The sequence below is a fragment of the Camelus dromedarius genome, chromosome 3, assembly GCF_036321535.1.
Source record: "Camelus dromedarius isolate mCamDro1 chromosome 3, mCamDro1.pat, whole genome shotgun sequence".
Lineage (NCBI taxonomy): Eukaryota > Metazoa > Chordata > Mammalia > Artiodactyla > Camelidae > Camelus > Camelus dromedarius.
In genome coordinates, this window is record NC_087438.1 from 54,064,604 (window position 1) to 54,087,908 (window position 23,305).

Consider the following 23,305-nt stretch of genomic DNA (forward strand, 5'->3'; position numbering starts at 1 on the left):
CAAACTGCTAGAAACATTCCCATCTCAAAGGTTTTGCCTGGGCAAGTCCTTCTGCAAAAAACATGCTACATCCAGAGATCCTCAAGACTCAAGTCTCTGCCTTCAGGTTTTTGCTCAAATGTTCCTCAGTGGAACCTACTCTGACATCCTCTTTAAAATATGAACAACCACCTCTGACACCTCCCCAGCACTCACATCCTTTCATCTGCTTTCTTTTTCCGTGTAACACTTACCTCCTAAATATTCTATATTACTTGTTTTATTATGATGTGATCAGTATGTTTCTGTTCCTTGCTGAACCCACAGAGTCTAAAAGTGTCTAACACAGAGTAGGTTCTTAATATTTATTGAATGAATGAAAGAGCAATCAAACACATTTCCATTAAAAAAGGAAATGGAGACCTATGGGCTATTGTTGAATTTTACAGCAGGAGTGCCTTAGTTGTGATGTGATTGCAGGCAATAGATTTTAAACTTTTTGAGATGCCCTAAGTAGAGCCTGAATGCATTGCTGTCTTTTCCAGTGTCGTGCCTTTTTAAAGTCTCTCTAGTCCGATAGTCTGAAAGTGAGCACTTTCAACCTAGGCCATGATGACTGCGTGTGACTGATAATATTGAAATGGGGCCAGTGTGGTTGAAGAACTGATTTCATTTAATTTTAATTAATTTAATTTAAATGGTCACGTATGGCTAGTGGCTACCATGTTGAACATTGCTGGAATAGACTGTGCCTGTGTTATAAGTTAGAGTGGGTGATGTCTTTATGTCTAAAAGTGATCCAGCCAAAGTTACTCTATTCCTTCAGCCTCACAATGTTCCTGTTACTGTTCATGAAAAACTTTAAAAATATATAAATTCAAAGGCGTAAGAGAGACAAAGTTGGAAGTGTTTCAACTGTAGAAGGGGCCTGAAATTTTAGCATACAAAATTTTAGTGTAATGTAACTCCATTTAATGCACATTTTTTCACCTTTTTTAAAATCTAAAAGCATTCTCAAAAATCTTTCTATTTTTGGAATGTAGTATATAAGCATTTAAATCTACATATCCACTCTTCTTATTGTATATAAATTTTAATTCGTAAAATTGGGGCACAGTCCAAAGTTCATATAAATAAAAATTGCTGGTACAGAATAATAAAAATAATTACAACCATACCTAGATTGGGTGAGTAAATGGGGAAACAGAGGTAATTATGTGACAAACTAAAGCAGGCTGTATCTAACCTCTTAAGTGCTCTGAACCTTAATCGAGAAGTTCTTCAACTTTTACAAGTTGTCCTGTAGAGGAGGCTAGCTTGACATATGCTGGTTTGTCTTATGAGTTAAGACAAATCACAGACAGAGTAAAATAATAAATGTTAAAGTCTAGGGAATAAAGCTCTAATGTAATGGTTATGAAAGAAGAGCTCAGTTAATTCTTTCTCTACAATATCACATTCTGCAGGTACTTTGCGAGTGTATATAGAGCAATAGATACTAAATTGGTCAGCTACCTTGATATATGCTAAATGACACTAGTAAAGTAGTTCCTATTACTAAAATTGATTGGATTCCATTATGTTTTAATGTCTTCCTAATTTAAAGCCCTAAAACATGTAATACATCTTGTCAGGTGCTCTGACATACAGATACCTGCCGTACACGGAACAACCCCACGTCATTAATCAACTAGCCAACTTTTCATTTCTGATTTTATAAAATTTTATAAAATTTCAAACAGAACACATGTCACCTTTGTGGCCTAAACATGTTTTGATTATTTTAACCAAAATGTCACCATTTTACAGAATACACAATATTGCAAATGGGAAATTTTCCATTGCCTGTGTCCCTGAACAAGAGCAGAGTCACAGATGATCTAAAGCAGAATTTTAAAGCTCTTTCAATGTTAACCCAGATCACTGATATTTGACTTGGGTCACATTTTGTTTTTTAACCTCTTCGTAAGTACATTTTGCTTAAGCTGATATTAAATTATTTTTGTGGCCCAGAAGCTTGTCAAGTGTCAGTGCTAAGGGTGCTTGGAATTGAAAAGTGGGAAATCAAATGACAGGTAATTTAAAGTTTATAATTTAAAATAGGCTTATCAACCCATCATCAGTAGCATTCTCTATGAACTGTATACAGGAGGCTGCTGTCTCTTCAATGGATTTTGACCAGCCACCAAGATTTCCAGCAAAGTAAGGAAAGATGCTAGCAGAAATCTGGTTAAAGTAAGATACCTGTTTCAAAGGAAAACAAAACAGTATTTTAATTTCTTATTGCCTTGGAGCTTTTGAAGCAGGGAGGGATCTTAATCGTTTTGTTGTTGGGAAGCTATGACCCTAGTCTTCTGGGAATGGATCTGAAAGGATGACCTTAGGATTTCCTGGTGGGTGTGGATGGACACATTGCAAAATTACAGTTAATTAGTAAATCTGGGTAAAAGGTTTCTCTGTATCTGTAGGAGCAAATTAATCTGCAGATGTTTCATCAGACTTACAGTACACGAACTGTTGTCAATAGCATGGATGAGAAATCCGGCACATGTGATTTCACTTCTGACATACTGTGGAGAAGGTGGGACTGATGGCAGAATAACCGACTTCACTGCCACTGTGTAAGTGTTGCTGGAAGATAAAAGGACATTTTCTAAGTTCTTGAGAGAAATGGAGAATAGTTGTTAGAAAATAAACTCCTATAGTTAATGCAATTTGTTTATATAGTAGAAGTAGAACTTTGGAGACCAACATCTAGACAAGAGGTGTGTGTACATTAGAAAACATTCCCCATGGCCACATTCAAGCACAGGAAGTAGTAATAAGGGCCATGGGTGTTTTCTGCCTGAGAGCTACATATACATTGCATAGCTCCACAAAACTGGAGTCAACCTCCAAACGGGTTTTATTGTACCCTAATGGGGTGTAATTTCAGTCTCTTCTCCTTTTTTAATGAAAAAATAATACTGTTGTTCTAAAGAACCCTCAAATAATAGAGAACTCTGTAGATTAGACAATAGAAGTTTTTCAGTCCACCCTAGCTGCAATACACTCCTATCCTAGAGATGACTGCTCTTAACGTTTTGTTGTGACCCTCCAGGTCTTTATAAATATATAACATTTATGTAAGCAAATGGACATATGTAGATTTTTACATAAATATAATCATTTTATAAATATTGGTCTATAATTTGATTTTTTTACCTAACAGTAACTTTTTGGAGGTATGTCTGTATCAGTGCCTTTGTAACTATTTCATCCTTTTTAATGCTGATACAGTACTCTGTACTGTGGTTCTACCATAATTTATAAGATGGAGATTCAGTTTATTTCTAATATCTTTTTCCATAGTAAATGATACTGCACTGAACATCCATGTACATTAATCCCACATGTATGGGATTATTTCTTCTTTTCTTTTGTTTTTGTTTTTCCCCGGGAGGGCGGACGGTAGGTAATTAGGTTTATTTAGTTAGTTAGTAATTTTAACGGAGGTACTGGAGATTGAACCCAGGACCTCGTGCATGCTAAGCACACACTCTGCCACTTTGACATCAGAAATAATGCTGGCCAGTTCCAGGGGCAGACTGTAACTGTCCTGGCAGCTTGCACTTCTTATCCCTTTGAACATTTGCTCTTGGGACCCTTCCTCTTAGAAACTAGACACTATTCTCCAAGAAGTCCAGTGCCCATGGAGAAGCCATGGACAGACACTCTGATCGACAGCCAGCCATTTTGGGTGTTTAGCACAGTTGAGCCTTTGTAAATTCTGAACCCAAACCAATTCCTTGTGTTTTATTTGGCTTTCGCTGCATTTTAATCAATGATGGAATGTTTTAAAGGTTTGCTAAATACCAGTTTTACATCTGCATACAGCAAAAGGAAAGGGAGCTGCTCTAAAAATCTTGTATGATGACTGGCATATGGCTGGCACTTAGAAAATTATTTTTTTAATGATAACTAAAAGTCCCATCTAGAAAAAAGTTTATATGAACATCATTCAAGACCAGAAATGCTTATTCCATTGACTTCCTTATTTTCATATCACCTTTTTCCCTACTCTGTGCTATAAAACATTGCTGTAACACTTGAATTGCATATACTCACCCATCTTTGACAGGCCTTCTTCGTGATACAAGCACTACCAAGTCTTTGGGTTTGTCATCATTCACCACAGGACAAGTGATATAGTATATCTGATCATCTTCACTTACCCGGTCTACGCAGCGCTCGACTGTATGTAAATAGAACAGTGATAGAAAGTCTCCATTTTCCACCTGGTAGAATAAAGCACTCGTTTCTATTGTTTGTTTGCATAACTTCATTATTGGTGTCCACATTCACCCTTTGGTTTGTACAATTCCCCGAAAGCCAGCATCATTTCTCAAAGTCTGACTTTAGAGCTGTTTGCCCAGAAGGAATAATTCTGCACGTGGTAAGAGAATGCTGACCATCTGACTCTAAGGTTGCTACCCTCAGCACTACAGAGAAGGATACTTCTCTGTTTCCCACAAAATTATTTTTCTCTAGGATAAAGTAATAATATTTGAAGACTAGTGAATTTTATGGACAGTCCAAGAAGGACACTTAGGTAAGGGAATGTGATATATTGAAAAAGAGTACTAAGTTTGGAATCAAACAACTTGCCTTTGAATCCCAGATTGCCACTTAGCAGCTATGTTATGTAAGGCAAGTCGCTTTTTAAAAAATTTGTAAAATGTAGATAATAATACCTATGGGGTTATTGTGAGGATCAAATGAAAACACCTGGCAGAGTACCTGAGTCATGGTAGCTGTGCAAAAAAAAAGAAGATGAATAATAATTCATTCATTCCTCCATTCATTCAAGTTCAATTTGGCTGGAATGTCAGGTGACACAGAAAATAGTGGGAAAAACATTTGAAAAGAACCCCAAAGTTTAGGCACTGTTCTTGCTAAAAGCTTTGTACAAATATTGATGCAAGAAAATTGTGACATGTTTCCTCTTAGAGTGTTTTTATGATAGCATTAATCTGGAGGTGTCAGTCTGGTATCTATGCAAATGTAACACATGAACCCAGGGATGTTTCACTTTAGTAGTAGTACATTGTCTATTACATGCTATTAATCATAGTGAGATTTAGACAATTTAAAGATGAAATGCCATCCAAATTATAAGTAAATGGTAATGCTGAACATACTAGGAAGCCCATCTCACCAATCCTTTCCGTTAAGCAAGGGATCCATGAGGCCTGAGCCCTGCAGCCCAGTAGCTGGGACTCCTTGGAGAAAGGGGTGTGACCTGAGTGCTTTCAATCACTGACAGTGCGGCTGACAAGGAGCACAGTTCCACATTTGAGGAAAGGAGGGAGATTGGAGAAGGTTGGATTAAGGATGCTGGAAACAGGAAGTAGCAGAAGAAATATAGGCTGACAGGAGTGGTCCCTGAACAGACAGGGAGAGCAGAAAAGATGGGACCTTTCACCTCTGTATGCACACAGCTTCCTCTCTCAGCTTCTCACCAGGGAATGCTGTTTCACAGAAAATGAAAGCACTACCAGTTAAATATCAAGAGTGGAAGGTGGAAGGACAATTTGATAGTCACTTCCTTAAGAGCAATGAGATTGTGTATTAAAGTACAAGAGTATGGAATTCAGAGCCTGGCAGACCTGGGTTACAATTCACGTTCCATTGCTCTACTGCCTGTGTAATCTTGGCAAGTCTTGGGACCTCTCATTAAATGGGAATAATACCAACCTTGAAGAGTTACTGATAGGATTATAGCAGATGGGGTAAAGCACGTCAACTCAATAGAGATGAAAAATAAATGATTATAGTAATTTTTGTTTTGTGTCTCTCATTAGCACCTGATGCAGTTTTCCATGCAGAGCAAGCCTTAGAAAATCCTCTTTAATTAATAAAACAATGGGTCATTTATTGGGCAATGGAGATGGAATGCAGTGTAGTGGTCATCTTTTACAGGATGTCAAGATTGATTAAAAATATTTTAAATTTATTCTTACATGTAATGAGGGTCCCACAAAGGTCGCTTGGTGAAGTCAGACAAGAGATGATAAACCAAGTGTGCCGGTCTTTCCACATGCTTTTCAACCCAAACAGATAAAATATCGTCCTCTTCTAGAATATACATTTTTGTCTAAAAGATAATAGCAAGAAAAAATAAATTACAAAAGAAAAATGGATGTTTTTACATTAAAAACCACAAACCTATATATACAGTCATAGGCTGATTCCACTAGCTAAGTAAGGTATCTTGGTACCTGGATAACAATGAAGCCAAATGATGCCAGTTTCACTTCAAATACTTGGATGTCTAGAGCTCAAACCAGGATGCTATCCTCCTGTGTCATCTGAACAATATGTGAGTTGAGAGTGGGTTATTTAATTATTGTGCAACAGTTTTTCTTATGAAAAACTAAGAACATTAGCCTTTCTCTCTTTCTCTCTTTAGGATGTTTCCCTGCGTCTATCCAGGAACAACAGAAAATATCACCAGATTGCTGGGTAAGTCGGTGCTTCATCTCCCCCTAAGACCTTGGAGCCAAGACTACAGCCTAAGACACTTTCCCAGGATATCAGGTGTGACTTCAAGTAGGCCGAGGGGACCCAGGAAGTAAGCCAAACTGCCCCTAGAACCAACTCAACCTCTCAACAGGGTCGCTGAAGCATCTTGTTTCTTCAGCACAAAGAATTCCTTCATTTGTGAATCATAAGGGCTCATCTTCCTGGGAGGCCACTTCCTGGTTTCCAGTGCTTAGATAAGAGGGGACTCATCTTGAGGAACCGTTTGACTTAGGCTCAACATTACTGTATCCCTTATTACTCTGAACACTCCTACTTTTGCCAATAATCAGAGGTATGTGTTCAACTAAGAACACGTTTCTGTCCTGCCCATTTTCTCCATCTCTTTCAGGGTGCTATGAAGTTAGTGTTGAAATTTGCCATCTTATAATCATTCCCATAGCAACTAGCTGTGAGAAGACAAGCAAACGTAGGGTTAAGACTTTACTGCAGGAATCAAGCAGATGGAAAATTCAGTCTGTGAGGGAGAAAACCTTTATTTAAACACAAATATCTTCAAGAAGAGAATGAAGAAATGAGAAACTGACTAAAAGCTGCTTAGAAAGGAAAGAAATTAACTATTTGTTTATGCCATTTTACTTCCTCAGTTGACCTCAGTGCCAAGCCTGTCTTTAAATTGAGCCCTCAAAGGAGGATGTGACCTAGAGTGTGGGCACTTACCAAACAGAAAGAAAACCATGAATGCAGCTCTGGAGGGAGGCTGAGACTTACCCCAGGATCGAAGTGCCTGCCTTAGCGCCCTGCACAGCAGGAGTAGCAGGCCACCTTATCGAAGTCTGGTGGCTGTGTGGCTCTAAGCCAGCCTGCCGGGGCTCTGCAGTCTCTGGGTGTGCAGGGGTAGGTGGCCAGAATGAATTCCAGCACCTCGGTCATGCTGGCTTTGGGGCGGAGCCAGGGTGGAGTGGAATGTACTATTGTGCTGAGTGCTTGTGAAGGATTGGATTTTGTGCCCCCCAGACTCATATGTTAAAGTCCTAACCCCCAGTACCTCAGAATATGACCTTATTTGGAAATAGTATCATGGCAGATATAGTTAGTTAAGACGAGGTTGTACTGCAGTAGAATGGACCCCTGATCTAATATGACTGTTGTCCTTACATAAAGGGGCAGTTTGGACACACAAACATACATGCTGGGGAAACCCAATATGAAGATGAAGGCAGAGGGCAGGTAATGTATGTACAAGCCAAGAAATGCCAAAGATTGCCAGCAAACCACCAGAAGCTAGGGGAGAGGCCTGAAATAGATTTTACCTCACTCCCTCAGTAGGAACCAACACTCCCAACACCTTGATCTCAACTTCCAGCTTCCATAACTGCAAGACAATACGTTTCTGTAGTTTAAGCCACTCAGTCTGTGTTACTGTTATGGCAGCCCTAGAAAAGTATCACAGCGCTTTTCCAGGAAGCTGCTCCCCACATTGCAGACACATGCTGCTGCTTCCTAACCTGGAGACAAAGCAAACATCACACTAAGTAGCCACCATTAAATTCTGCCCTTTTAGGGCTCACTGGACTCATCCAGTGCCAAGTGCAGTGTTGGATGAACGCATGATATTTTGATCCTTTCCCCAAAGGTAAAAGTAGCAGGAAGTCCTTCTCATCACTCTGTTCTCAGAATCAATGACATTGATGCAGACAAAGCAGACAAGGAAAGGCAGCAATTGGTGTTGGCTCTCTTTAAACCCTACTATTTTAGGAAAGTCAACTTCTGCTTAGTGAAAAAATTGTCCAAGACAAACTTTCCAAAAAAAATGAGTTCCTTTTCGTGCTTGGAAGAATATAAGTTAACTTCCATTTGTAACCAACTCAAACGTTTTATCATTTGGTGCCTAGAGAATTTTATTCTATGAAATGAAGCTTAAAGTAGGCTCAAAATCTGCTAGAGCTCGCTAATATTTTATTAATGATATTGAATGATACTGCCTATTTGTATAAGATTTGGATCTTATACAAATAGCACAAGGGGAAATAACTCAAACTTTTAGAATTTTATACTGTTTGTTGATAAATATGTTATTAAGACTGTATTGTGGGAAGGAGGGCAAAACTGGTGTTTACAGAGTCATGGGGAGAGGGGTAGATTCCTTGGCAGTGGAGGTTAAGGGGTTAAGGGGAGGAGACCTGGTTAGGTGGAGCTCTGGGACCAGTCCTTCCCCAGCTTCAATGAGAATAGCTCCTCTGGTTTGTTTCCTGTGGGTAAAGTTTTTCACGTGATCCTTGCCATTCTGGCTTCCACCACAATGTTTCCAGTACACTCTCAGCTACTCCCTAAATAAAAAGCTACTCCTGCCAGGCTAGTCTCCCATCCATGCTAATTGCCACCAGGAAGGTTTGGGTCGAGCCACTCACTGCCTAGAAAGCTCCTTTACTCCTCCAGCAATTTATCCTTACACTGTCTTCAAGGAGAGAAGAATCATCTCCCCAAAGTTGTGTCTAAGCAACTGTCTTCTTTGACTTTGCCTAAGAGCTGACCTTCACAGTTTAAATACTGCAATCTCTAACTTGCTTATAAGCTACCTTAAATTATTCTTCAGCTATTGTATGTGTATGTGTGATGCCTTCGAAATAGACTATAAGCTCCTTTAAGATGAGGGTAGATCTTTTGCTCCTTATATTACTGCTATTATTAATTCCGTCACTTATATTGAAAATGAAATATGGGTTAAAACAATAAGTACTGCCCAATTTCATTACAAATACCAGAAATCTTAGACTTTTACATCTATCAAAATATATCAAAATAAGTATAGATTTAAAAAATCCAACATAAGTATAATCCTTAACAGACAGTTGTGTTGTAAGAATTATTCAGCTAAAAAGTGACAGAAAAAAATAAGTTAGCTGTATTTCAGAATTAAAAGCATATAATGGGTGAAGGTGGTAAAAAAAAAAAGCATATAAAAGCTTTAAAAAGTGGAAAAGAAGAGGAGGATAACTCAGAAAGGAAAACACTAGATCTTTTATCATAAATACAATCTTAAAAAGAAAGAGGGCTTCAAATTCAACAGACGTAATGTGAGAATGTTTCCTTAATTATATAATTATATATATTATATATATATAATTATATATATATAATAAGTATCTGTATAAAAATTAAGAATTATTGATGGCTCTCCTTAGACACTAACAAATACACATTTACTTGTTTAGGTTGGTTTCTGGCCCCAAAGTCCTAAAGAACTGAAATTTTAATGTTATATGACTTTACTAAATATGTCCTTGTCCCTCACTCCAGACATGAATTTGTCATTTCCAGTGCTACGCATGAATGCTCAGATGCCAGCAATGATGCAAGAAGCAGATTTCATACTAGTGAAAGAAAACAAAGTTTTGAAGCAGCTTTTATGAGGCATAAAGAGAAACAAGTAACTTTGTTATGTTAAACTTGTGTTTCTGTATCACTGAACCAAGCATAGATGAAAACCTAACTGGATCCAAAGAGGGTAAGGAAGACCCTGAAAGGATTCAGAAGTGAGGCCCAAGACATAATAAAAGCAAACAACCAAAACCAGAACATGCAGAGGAGGTCAAAGTCAGAGTTGAAAACCATCAGTGAAGTAGCAAATGAGTTTGCTTCCATTTCAGGGTAAGTGACCATATAATTTATTAAGCAAACTGGAACACTTAGGCACTGTTAATGATTATGATGGGATAACCAGGACTGTCTCAGGAAAGCCAGGACATACAGCAATCCTATTTTAGAGGCTACTGCTCATTGATGATGAAAAACAGTGCACCCTCAAACATGAGCACAAAGTGTTGGCATTGTTGAGCATCTCCTGAGTGCCAGGCACGCTATGTTCTAGGACTACAGTGGTGAGCAAAACGGTCCTCTGAGAGCTTATAATCTATTTAGTGTGAGCATCTAACAGTCTCCTAATATACCTCTGAAATTAGATAAAATTAAAATACAAATGATATATATTTGTTCAAATTTAATGACATGCAAATCATTGTAAAAGGTGCTAGGGAGGTACAAAGAAGTTAGGACAAGTCTTCTTTCTTAAGAAATTTATCTAGTTGGAGAAAAAGACCATGTGTAGAAAGTTAAATTGCTGTGTAAGGCTTAAATATCAATTCAGTGTGGCTATGGAAGAAATGTCACAAGGTAATGCATAGTTAATTGACAAGTTAACTCTAAAGAAGTAATTGTTAAAGGAGTTTCTAGAGGGATATGTTCCTTCATTCAGGGGTTATAGGCTTTATGGAGAAGCATTTTCCTTGGGTCTTGAAGACTGGGTAGGACTAGGGTAGATAAAAAGGAGGAGGACAGAGACGTGGAATATGAGAACTAACCTCAGTGGTAAGAATGTGCAGGGCAGTTTGAAGGACCTCGGATCAGCCAGCATGGAGTTGTAGAGACAGGACTGGAAAGATACTTAACTCTTTAAGAAATTTCCCCAAAAAAGTTGTTATTTTTTTAAAAATTGAAGTACAATTGGTTTACATTATATTAATTTCAGGTAGACAACATAGTGATTCAGTAATTTTTATAGATTATACTCCTGTATAGAAGAATGTGTGTATATGTAAATATATATGATATATACTGAATATATACTCAGTAGTGCAGTTGCTGGATCATATATGGTAATTCTATTTTCAGTTTTTTGAGGCACTTCCATACTGTTTACCATAGGGCCTGCACCAATTTACATTCCTACCAACAGTGTATTAGGGTTCCCTTTTCTCCACATCCTTGCTAACATTTGTTATTTGTGGTCTTTTTGATGATAGCCACTTTGACTGGTATGAGTTGTTTATAACTCACAGTTTTTGATTTGCATTTCTCTTTTCATGTGCCTTTGGCCATCTGTATGTCTTCTTTGGAAAAATGTTGATTCAAGTCTTCTGCCCATTTTTAATCAAGTTGTTTGTTTTTTTGATACTGAGTTTTATGAGGTGTTTGTGTATTTTGGATATTAACTCCTTATCAGTCATATCATTTGCAAATATTTTCTGCCATTCAGTAGGTTGCTTTTTCATTTTGCTGAAGGTTTCTTTTGCTATGCAAAAAACAGCTAGTAAGTTTAATTTGTTTCCTTTTGCTTTCTTTTCCTTTGCCTTAGGAGACAGATCCAAAAAAAATTGCTACAATTTATGTCAAAGAGCATTCTGTATGTTTTCTTTTAGGACTTTTGTGGTTTACAATCTTACATTTAGGTATTTAATCCATTTTGAGTTTATTTTTGTATGTGGTGTGGAAAATGTTCTAATTTATTTGTTTTTCATGTAGCTGTCCAGTTTTCTCAGAACCACTTACTGAAAAGACTGTCATTTCCCTATTGTATATTCTTGCCCCCTTTTTTGTAGATTAATTGACCATAAGTGCATGGATTTATTTCTGGGCTCTCCATTCTGTTCCATTTATCTATGTGTCTGGTTTTGTGCCAGTACCATACTGTTTTTTTTTTTTAATTAAAAATTAAAAAAATTGAAGTATAGTCAGTTTACAAAGTTGTATACCATATTGTAGCTTTGTAATGTACTCTGAAGTCAGAGAGTGTAATACTTCCAACTTTGTTCTTTTCTTTCAAGATTCCTTTGGCTATTTGGAGTTTTTTGTGGTTCCATATAAATTTTAAGATTTTTTTGTACTGGTTCTGTGAAAAATGCCATGGATATTTTGATATGGACTGCATTAATCTGTAGATTGCTTTGGTTAGTATGGACATTTTAACAATATTAATTCCTCAAATCCATGAACATGGGCTATCTTTCTTTTCTTTTCTTTTTTTTTTTTTTAACATCATTTTCAATTTCCTTCATCAATGTTTTATAGTTTTCAGAGAATGGGTCTTTCACCTCCTTGGTTAAGTTTATTCCTAGGTATTTTATTCTTTTTGAAGTAATTTTAAATGGGGTTATTTTCTTGTTTTCTCTTTCTCATAGTTCATTATTAGTGTATAGAAAAGCAACAGATTTTTACATATTAATCTTGTATCCTGTAACTTTATTGACTTTATTTATTCTAATAGTTCTAATAGTTTTGGTGGACACTTAGGGATTTTCTTCATATAGTATCATGTCATCTGCAGACAGTGACAGTTTTACTTCTCCCCTTCAATTAGGATGTTTGTCATTTCTTTTTCTTGTCTGACTTCTGTGCCTAAGACTTCTAATACACTAAATAGGAGTGGTTAGAGTGGGAAACTTTTGTTCCTGATTTTAAAGGAAAAGCTTTCAGCTTTTCACTGTTGAGTATGATGTAGTTTGTCATATTTATTATGTTGAGATGTTTCCTTTATTATGTTGAGATGTTTCCTCTGTACCAACTTAGATGAGAGTTTTTTTTTTTTATCATGAATGGGTATTGAATTTTGTCAGATGCTTTTTCTGCCTCTATTCAGATGATCATGTGTTTTTTGTCCTTCCTCTTGTTAATGTGGTGTATCACATTGATTGATTTGTGAATATTGAACCATCCTTGCATCCCTGGAATAAATCTTGCTTGATCATGGTATCTATTTTGTATTTTGTGTATTACCAAAAAAAATACATGATACATACAAATATTTTATATATTATTGATTTGGTTTGCTAATATTTTGTTGAGGATTTTTACATGTATATTGATCAGAGATATTTGGCCATGAGAGTTTTTTGTAGTGTCTTTATCTGGTTTTGGTATCAGGGTAATGGTGGTCTCATAGAGTGAATTTAGGTGTGTTCCCTCCTCTTCTCACTCTTTGGACACTTGAGTATTAGCTCTTCTTTATGTGTTTGGTAATGTGGAGCCATCCAATCCTGGACTTTTGTGTGCTGGAATTTTTTGATTAGTAATTCAATTTAACTGCTAGTGATCATTCTACTCAGAATGTTTATTTCTTCCTAATTCAGTCTTAGAAGATTGTATATTTCTACAAATTTATACATTTTTCTAAATTGTCCAGTTTGTTTCATATAACTGTTCATAGGATTTTCTTTTTCTTTCTTTCTTTCTTTCTTTCTTTCTTTCTTTCTTTCTTTCTTTCTTTCTTTCTTTCTTTCTTTCCTTCTTTCTTTCTTTCCTTCTTTCTTTCTTTCCTTCTTTCTCTCTCTCTTTCTTTCTTTCTTTCTTTCCTTCTTTCTTTCTTTCCTTCTTTCTCTCTCTCTTTCTTTCTTTCCTTTCTTTCCTCTCTCTCTTTCTTTCTTTCTTTCCTCTCTTTCTTTCTTTCTTTCCTCTCTTTCTTTCTTTCTTTTCTTTCTTTCTTTCTTTCTTTCTTTCTTTCTTTCTTTCTTTCTTTCTTTCTTTCTTTCTTTCTTTCTTTCTTTCTTTCTTTCTTTCTTTCTTTCTCTTTCTTCTCCTTCCTCCCTTCCTCCCTTCCTCCCTTCCTTCCTTCCTTCCTTCCTTCCTTCCTTCCTTCCTTCCTTCCTTCCTTCCTTCCTTCCTTTTTGTATCTTTGTAGTATCAGATGTAGTTTTCCCTCTTTCATTCTTATTTTATTTGAGTCCTCTCTTTTTTTCTTGATGAGCCTGGCTGCTATAGGTTTATCAATTTTGTTTGTCTTTTCAAGAAACCACCTCTTGTTTCATTGATCTTTCCTATTAGTTTTGGTCTCTATTTTATTTACTTCCTCTTTGATCTTTATCATTACCTTTCTTCTGCTGAATCTGAGCTTTGCTTGTTCTATTTTATCTAATTCCTTGAGATGGTAGGTTAGGTTGTTTATTTGAGATTTTTCTTGTTTCTTGAGGTAGCCAAGTATCATCATAAACTTTCCTCTTATAACTGCTTTTGCTGCATCCCATAGATATTGGAAGATTGTGTTTTTATTCTCATTTGTCTCCAGATATTTTCTGAATTCCTCTTTTATTTCTTCATTGAGCTGTTTTTTTGTTTTTTTGTTTTTTCAGTAGCATGTTTTTTAGTTTCCACCTATGTCTTCTTTTCCCATTTTTCTTTTTGTATTGATTTTGGGGTAGTTGGAAAAACTGCTTGATATAATTTCTGTCCTCTTAAAATTGTTGAGACTTGTTTTGTGACCTAAAATGTGATTGATGCTGGAGACTGGTCCATGTGCTTGAAAAGAATGTGTAGCCTGCTGATTTTGGATGGAATGTTCTGTAGATATCTATTAAGTCAAAAAAGTCTAATGTGCCAGTGCCATTTAAGATCGCTGTTTAATTTATTGATTTTCTTTCTGGATAATCTGTCCATTGATGTAAGTGTGGTGGCACAGGTCCTGACCTGATCACTTCTCTTCTTCCTACCTGACTCTGTGTGGATCTTTCTTTACAGCCTTCACTGGTGTATAAGAATCTTTCTGCCAGTTTCCCATTTGTTTTCAGTGTGAATTGTTCCATGTGTTGATGTATTTTTGATGTGTTTGTGTGGGGAGGTAAGCTCAGAGTCTTCATATTCTGTCATCTTATTCTCCATTTTTTTTTTCACTTTCTTAAAGCAGCATTACAAGCAGCAGAACCTCTACCACTATGACAAGTTTCATTTGTGATGGGCAGTGGGTTGTGATGGGTTGTGCATATACCTGGATGCCTCCTACCTTTTCCATAGCACTGGTAACCTCCCATCCACTCTTGGCTGCCATCTTTTTGAGAGCCTCCACATTGCCCTTACTCAAGGATACCTAAAATACAAATATTTGAAAAGCTATAAGTTCAACACATAGATATGTGATCAAGTATTTTCTGCTTAGAAAATGGGCACTGTTAGAGCTGAAGTGATGATGCTGAGGTTAGACTAAGCTACAGGTAACATAGTTTCTATCTCAAACTCTTAATTCAGAATTCAGACACAGTAATGTGAGGCCTGTATGCTTAGCATATTAGTATCATTATAATTTGTGTCCTGAACAAAGACAAGATTACCCTTAAGTATGATTTGTAATCTATAAGTAATAAGTAAACTTGGATTTCCCTTTACATTTTATGGTCAACAACATTAAAATGACCAATACTTGGTTGCTGTGTTATAAAATGCAAGCTGGTGGGCGTGTCATTCAGCACAAACCATGGTGAGACGTCAAATCTCAATATCCCATGCTGCTTGAATGCATTTGATGACAGAGCATCCAGAATCTGTAACTTGGGAATTTTACATATCATACAAACAAGACAATGAAGCAGTTGGCTGATAACCAGTTACTGATAGCTTGGGTTTGTTTTCTTTTGGGATGACCGGTTGCTATAATTCACCTTTTCATCTAACCTGTATAGGCACAACATGGTAGTCAGTTAAATGATGAGCGTTTTTACACAAACAACTCCAAATCATAAAACTGTCACCTGGTTGTCAATATTCCAGTGTTCGCAAAGTGGAACCTCTTCTTTGTGGGAAACAACATATTTTCTGGAAAAAAAGTTAAATGACAGTTTTCTTTCTTGCATTTAGCACACAGCAATAACTACACTTTATTCAACGATCAGGAAGAACAATTTTCAACACAGTAGCCTGTGGAGGAAAACATTAGACCTTCTCTTTAAAATATTATATGGGAATAGAGACCCAGAGAGGGCTCTTTGCTATGTAGCTTGTCAGATAAGGGAAGATTCCATAAAATCCTTACACCTAAGTCCCTTACCTGCTTAGGCGAATTCTCTTGCGAGCGATAGCTCCATGATACCGTCTAAAATCATCCTTAAATAAAAAACAAAGTAAAATGAAGAAATTTCTACTGTTTTAGTGCTACAATCCTTAAGTCTCTCTCCCTCCTAAGTCAATTGAAAAGTCTAATTGGGACAAGAAGCCTCTGCGTGAACTATCCTCAGGTCACAGTTGCATTAAGGCAACTTATTCCGAAAGACTTAATTCCAATGAATGTGGCGCAGCATAGAGAACTGGGTGTAAAGTGGGAGAATGGTTAGAAAGGGGACATGGAAGGTGATATGCTTCCAATAGCAGCATGTGGCTGAGCAGAGGTGAAGTCTTCAGGGCCTCCATCATTCCAATAAATGATGAGAGTGATTTGGAAAAAGAAGAAAAAGCCCATGTTACTTTGTGACGTGGAAAAGAAAGAAAACCAGAGGGGAATAGCCACGGAGGTTGTTATCAGTGCAAGGAGAGAGTCTGGGTAGAGCTCTGTACCCACAGCTTCCCCCAGAATAAGTGGTCTGATTACTGAACCGCATGTGCTCATAACTGACCTCTGACACAGGCTTGATTCTGGGAAATGTGACCATTTCTTCCTTATCATCGACAGCGTTATAAATGAGAAAAGCACTGTTGATGTGACGGCCCCGGCCCTCAGACCACTCCTTGCAGTCGAAGGCCTCCACACGCACTCCCACTTCAACACTGCAGAAGGGTGACAAGGACAGTGGGCAGAGAACCTGACCATGCCAGGCATCTGCCCACTGCCCCACCACTTCCTCCAGGCAAGGAAGAGAATGAGGGCCCTGCGTTGTTTCTTTGTCATCTGCCAATCTATGCAGGTGATAAAATCCATTTCATCAGGTCCATGGATCTGACGTGCAAGCCCCTAGGAGTACTTCCACATTACTTTCCCATGGCCAAGTGGGAAAAAGGCCAGTGGAACTTTATATACATTCATGAACATATGTTGGTAATAGGAGGCAGGAATTTAAATTGTGCCAAAGTCAAGTTTTCTCTCCTAAAAACAATACCATAATTAAGAAGCATCAAACACTGAAGTTGGATAGGAAATACAGATGTTCCTTTTTACATTTAAAAAGAAAAAATACTAAATTAAAGCTTTTCGTTGTGTATCAAGAATAATAAAAATAACTGGGAAGTGGTTTGGTCTTCATGGTGTTAAATGACAGGTCCATCTTTAATTGACTGACTATGCAGTAACCGGGACTCTATTGAGAGTGAAAGGAAGAGTTAATAATTATGACAGTTGTAAACCAAGATCATCCTGGATCAAGTGGGACATACAGTCACCCTTATTATGAGATTAAAAGCCAACTTATGATAGTGTACTCAGTGTAAGGAGGCCTCAAGTGGAACAGAGGGTTAAAAAGTTTGTCTATGGATTTTGAAGATTAAGTGAAGTTTCAAAAAAATTAGAAGGAACTTGGCCACTTTAAAATAGTCCCTATACTCACGTCCAGATTGAAATAAAATGAAAAACATCACTTATGTGCAAGTTTGAATTCACTTATAGCAGCCTAAGAGACATGCTTTACCAGGTCTGAAATGTATTGTTGACAGTGGCATTGAAGACAAGGCGATCTCCAACTGTAGATGGTCCCCGGAACTTAAACATGTCCACAGACTTCAGGAGGGGATGCACTCGACACAGGCGGCTGATGAAACAAAGGGAAGGAGAGAGAGAGAACAAAGTGACTATTCTCCAAAATATTTTGAGAAACTGCTGCTTTGCTTAACGAATGCAATAGACCAGTGTTCCTGGTTCTTTCTAAATGAACACCGTTTTCAACTCAAGAGGGAAGTAAATAACTGGATTGTGTGTGTTGAGAAGGCCTCTGTACAATACCTGCAGATATCCTGGGAAATGCCATGTCCCTAAGCTGTGAGGTCTTTACCAAGATGCTGGAGCTTCTGTTCTTGTGTTGACAGTCCTGCTCTTGTTTTGTGCCCTGTGGAAGTGCCCCCGAAAAACAAACCACTGTCTTTTGTTCTGATTTGAGGGTTTTATTCCTCCTGACAGCTCATGACCACAGTCACAGGAAGCCGTGACTCCTAGGTTAGAGCAGGCAGGGAGAAGAGAACTGCCAGCAGGTGCCGTTCACATTTGTTCTTGGCTTCACTGTTACCTGAATTCATCCACAAATCAAAAGACTAATCTTTTCCCCACAGAAAAATTACCTGGGTTGTTGGACAAAAGCCTGAAAGGCTATAACGTAGCCTTTTTTTTTTTTTTTTTTTTTACAAATTTTATAATTTTTGTGTGTGCAATCTTTTGAAACTCTATCAATGGTATTTAATCTCAGAAAGTTACTTCCATAATTTCTACATTTTAGATTCCCACTGTAGTCATTCAGGTACTCTAAAGAATTGTGCCAACAATAAGTGAACAGACTCTACTATAGTTAATTATATTGTAAGCCTTTACAGTACAACAGGTTCAAATGCTTTATTGTCATTAAAAATGAAATGCCATTTTAAAAATAAGCTCTTATATTTGTTCATAATTTATAGAAAGGATAATTACAGGTTTCTAATTATAGTCATAACTATAGACATATTAATAATAAAATAATAAAAAATGAACAATAATAAAAATAAAATTCTTTTAACTTTGAGAAAATAAAACCGTAACAATTTTTGGTTACAAAAATTGTCAGAAGGGTAGATCCTGTTCAAATGCATTTTCAGAATATACAATGTTCTTTGAAATTATCTACGTGGCTCCGTTAAGAATAAAGCAACCCTTTTGAAACTCAGGAGCATTAAAAGTACTTTTCCAAGTTTTTCACTCCTCTTATTTTTCAGTTAATCCTTTAGCCATAACAGTTCTAACCAGCACCTTCAGAGGTCAGATCTAATTATAAACTGCCTTTTAAAAATTCTGTAACTTGACTATTTTTAAGTGTAAAGGCTGTCTTCTGCATCTACTTTGTCATAACTATCATTACAAGAAGTTGCAGTGTCATAAGATCAACATGCATAATTCAGAATAAAGTATAAGAACTGTCATTTCATTTTCATTTTTGAACCAAGAATTTAAACATTCACCTTCAAACAAAAGGACTGAATAATTCTAAGGTAAATAGGAGAATGACTTATTTTCTCATTTTGATAGAAGGCAACACTGCCCTCTCCTTATTTCCTTGACTCGCCCTTTCAGTTCTCTCACCACTGGTCCCAAGATCACAAGCCAAAAGTCACAGCCAAGAACCTTGCAGAAATAGTAGCCACTGTCTCCATCCAAGCCATAATCTGGCCACCAAATGTATTTCCGTGATGGTTTGCATGGGGTGGGAGGACAAGTTCAATGCTCTGAACAGAGGTATCCCTCGTGGAAACCGTTCCTTCCTCTTCATCACAAATGGGATCTGAAAAGTGGATGTAAACAATGGTGGAGTTAACCGCAGAACCCGAGGCTACGGCCTTTCTTTCCCAGCAGCACACTCAGCTCACGAGACTTTTAGAAAAATGAGAATTACAAAATAATTGAAATTCTTGAGGGAATAAATAAGTTTTATTCTACAGAGTGACTTTCATCTGAATCGTGGATGTTTACAGTGAATTGGATAAGAGAACAGATCAGAAAGGGCCTTTTAGAGATTGTATTCCAATCTGTCCTACATGTCAAGCAGAAATTTGATTAAAAGAATGATTAAATTTAAATTTGGGTTGCTTCAGGTGGAGGAGGGGCAGGTCAGGGAAGGGAGGGGCAAAAAGAAATTTGGGGATTGATAGATAATGTCTTTATCTTGATTGTGGTGATGGTTTCATGGGTGTATACATGTCTCAAAACTTATCAAATTGTACACTATAAATATGGACCATTTATGATATGTCAGTAAAGTTATTAAAAAGAAAGGGATTTGAGCTATAAAGGGCCACAGACACTGGGAATCTGAAATAGCTTGCTGTAGTAGAAACTTCAGAATGGAAATGAGGCCTCCGTGGTCATTGTTTCGTAATGAATGTAGTCACAAACAGAAAAGACAATACATTGTACTTCTTAGTGTCTTTCTGCTTCTTTTGAATCATATCTACTTCATTCACTGACAAATTGGTTTTTACTCCCAACAATGGAGAAATCATTTACTCTGGCTGCAAAGCAGTAAAATGTATTCAGTTATACTTCCTGCATCATCAAGTGAATCACCAGCTAGGCTTAAATCTCATGTGCTACTGTTGAGGAGGTGGGGGGAGGAATTACAAATCAGGGGTCCCATCCTGGTTGTACTGTCAGAGGCAAAGCTGAGCTTGCATTGTAAGAGCCCAGATATGCCCAGCTGCTGTTGGTAACTGGAAATGGAGCCATTCTTGGCACAGTCACAGAAAAGTGAGCAGAGAAGTGTGGTTACAGAGTTTTAACTCTAATTTCCTAGTGTTATTTTTCTATTTTTAATTAATTGATAGTCTTTTTTTTTTTCTTTTTCTCCTCTTCATTCCACTGATCATTTCAGTCCCCTGCTTAAAAGCATGTCAGTAACTTCCCCTTGTCCTATTAGAAAAACCCAAATCATTCCCATGACCCCAAGACTAGATGGGTCTTCCTTGTGCGGCCTATGCCAACCTCTCTAGCCCCACCTAGTCTGATTGCTACTCGTACCCCTTCCTCCTCCATCATATTTTCTTTCAATCTCTCTCTCCCTTTGTTCCAGCCATAATGCCTTTTTTTCAGTTCCTGTAACTAAATGTTGTCTTCAGCATCAGGGCATTTGCACATGGTGCTCCCTCTGTCAGTAGCATTTCCACTGGCCACCACCACCACCTTCTTCCACTTACCTCCTATTCTTTCCTGGCCCATCTCAGTCACCACTTCCTAGGAAAGCCTTCCTTGACCTCCACAGCTAACCCCACAGTTATGAGCTATCACGTGTACTTTTCTTTCATGGTTATAGTTTTATGTTTATCTGTGTGATCTTTGATTATCTGACCCACTAGATCCTATGCTCCTCTGGGCAAGGACTGATTTTTTTTTTTTATTATTCTAATATAATTCCAGAATGTGGGGGCTGAGTAAACATTTATTGAATGAATATTGAATGGATAAATTAACTTATCTTTACTGATTTATTCTGCATTCAAGTCCTTTCTATCAACAGAATATTTTTAGGTGACAAAATGATTGTACCGATTTATACTTCTGTCTCCTGTTTATTAGAGTTCCCACTGTTCCCCATTTTCACTTAAAAAGTATTGTGGACTCTTCAGTTTTTTCCAGTTTTGTGAGTGTGAAATAGTATCTCCTGTTGGTTATAATTTGCACTTCTCTGATTAATAATGATGTCCAACACCTTTTTATATGTATATTAAACTTTCTTGTTACCTCTTAATGTCTATGTTGTTTGCTTCAATTGTTACTTCTCTCCATTCTTTTTCTCTTTTCTTTCTGGAACTTGGATTAGATGCTTGTTAGACTCCATTTTCTGTGTCTCCTAATCTCTCTTATATATGTCCCATTTCTTTGTCTACCCATTTAAATTCTAGGTAACTCCTTTAGATCTATTTTTCCAGTTTACTGCCGTATCTGCTGTTTAATTCACTCATTGAATTTTACAGAATGTAATAATTAAAATAATTAAATAATAAATAATAAAAACAATTATTATATATTCTTCCTGCATAGAAATTCTTTTTGCTTGTCAAATATTTTAAGTCATTTTCTTTTTCTGCATAATACTTTTTATACTCTTTTATATCTTAAACTATATTAATATTCTTACTTCAAATTCTTTATATGATAAATTCAATATCTGTATTCTTTGTGGCCCTTATTCTATTGTCTAGTGCTGTGTCTGGGTTTTTGTGATTTTTGACAAGGAGCTCACATTCCTTGGATCTTTATTTGTGGGAATTCTTGAGGGCTGGGCTTAAAGTCACGTCTCCCCACAAAGGATTTGCATTTGTGGTTGCAGATCACCTGTGAGTACCTAACACAATACCATTTCACATTAAATTTCACTTGGTCTGTTTCAGACCAAACAAGTTATGTAAATTCTGACACCAAATCTGCATGAGAACACACTTATGATTGAATCCTTGAAGAGAAACAGTTTTTTTCCATCCTACCTAGGGCTAAGTGGAAAGCATCTCTACCAGGTGTTCTCTGAGGAGTGGGATTTTTCTACTTGACCCATTTTGGGGGAGTTGAGCTCCAGGTGTGGTTCTTTGATTCAACCTTCTACCTGGCTTTGTCTCCTGAGCCCTGGCAGGCCCATTAAAACAACAAACTCTAGACTTTCTAGCACTACAGGGTCCTCCTGAGCAAATGCCAGCTCTTAATGTCTCCTTACACTGCTGCATTTGTGTTTCTAATCATTTGTGGACTTTAAAACTTTCTCTTATTTTTCTGCCTGCTGAGATGTGTTTGCAGAGATGTTTGTAAATATTTTATCCAGAAATTATAGGTTTTTCCAGACTCCAAGTCCACCATATTGCTGTAATCAGAATTGGACTGCTTCCTAAAGTGATCCTTAAAAAGCGTATGAAATCTTAAATCTCTTACAACTTTACTCTGTCTTTTTTTAAGTACTGATTTTGTTAGATAATGTTCTATAAACATCCAAAACTAGTATTTTTTAGGTTAATTTCTTACTCAAATGGTACTTTTTTTCAAAATAAATTAATATGAACTATCTCTAAAACATATTGTTAAATGAAAAAAAAAAGGTGCACCGTTGTCTGAATATTGTGTTACCAATATAAAATAAGAAATTAAGAGGGCCTTATAATGTGACAGACATTGTAAGACTCCAGTATAAGACAACTCCTTTTTTGAGGGATAACTAAAGAAAAAGCTGCTTGATTCCTATGAAGACATACATGGCATACACTGACACAGGTAGAGGTGGGTACCAGGCAGGTCATGTGTACATAAGCATCAGCTGTGGCATGTATGCAGAGATATATTGAGTATAGAGGACATCAGTCCAGAAGCATGCCTGTTTACAGGTAATTGCCAGTCAATGGGGGAAATAGGGCTTTCCCAGGTTTACAGACCAATTCAGGCTCACAGCTCTGGCTGTGAACCCATGTTAAGTACAGTAAACAAACCTCATCCTTTCTTCAGGCTTCCAAATAGGACATACTCATCTGGCAGTCAATTTCAATATTTGTACTTTGGATGCTCATTAAGTATTGTGTCATCATTCTGCTTGGACAGTTTTACATTCATCCCACATTTTCAGGTCAG

At 37.1% G+C, this 23,305-nt stretch overlaps 1 protein-coding gene across 1 annotated transcript in view; it reads right to left on the minus strand.

The window, feature by feature from the left end:
- Nucleotides 1-330: 330 nt before the first annotated feature.
- Nucleotides 331-23,305, minus strand: part of ACOT12 (acyl-CoA thioesterase 12) — a 40,252-nt gene continuing 17,277 nt past the window's right edge. The window contains exons 6-16 of the mRNA XM_064482067.1: nt 19,331-19,487; nt 17,655-17,774; nt 16,650-16,800; nt 16,088-16,143; nt 15,792-15,855; nt 15,050-15,133; nt 5,982-6,115; nt 5,456-5,465; nt 4,087-4,208; nt 2,484-2,610; nt 331-2,223 (exon numbers count right to left, since the gene is read on the minus strand). Coding sequence (XP_064338137.1) covers nt 2,074-2,223; nt 2,484-2,610; nt 4,087-4,208; nt 5,456-5,465; nt 5,982-6,115; nt 15,050-15,133; nt 15,792-15,855; nt 16,088-16,143; nt 16,650-16,800; nt 17,655-17,774; nt 19,331-19,487 — 1,175 coding nt within the window. The 3' untranslated portion in view covers nt 331-2,073. The remainder of the gene's footprint in view (nt 2,224-2,483; nt 2,611-4,086; nt 4,209-5,455; nt 5,466-5,981; nt 6,116-15,049; nt 15,134-15,791; nt 15,856-16,087; nt 16,144-16,649; nt 16,801-17,654; nt 17,775-19,330; nt 19,488-23,305) is intronic.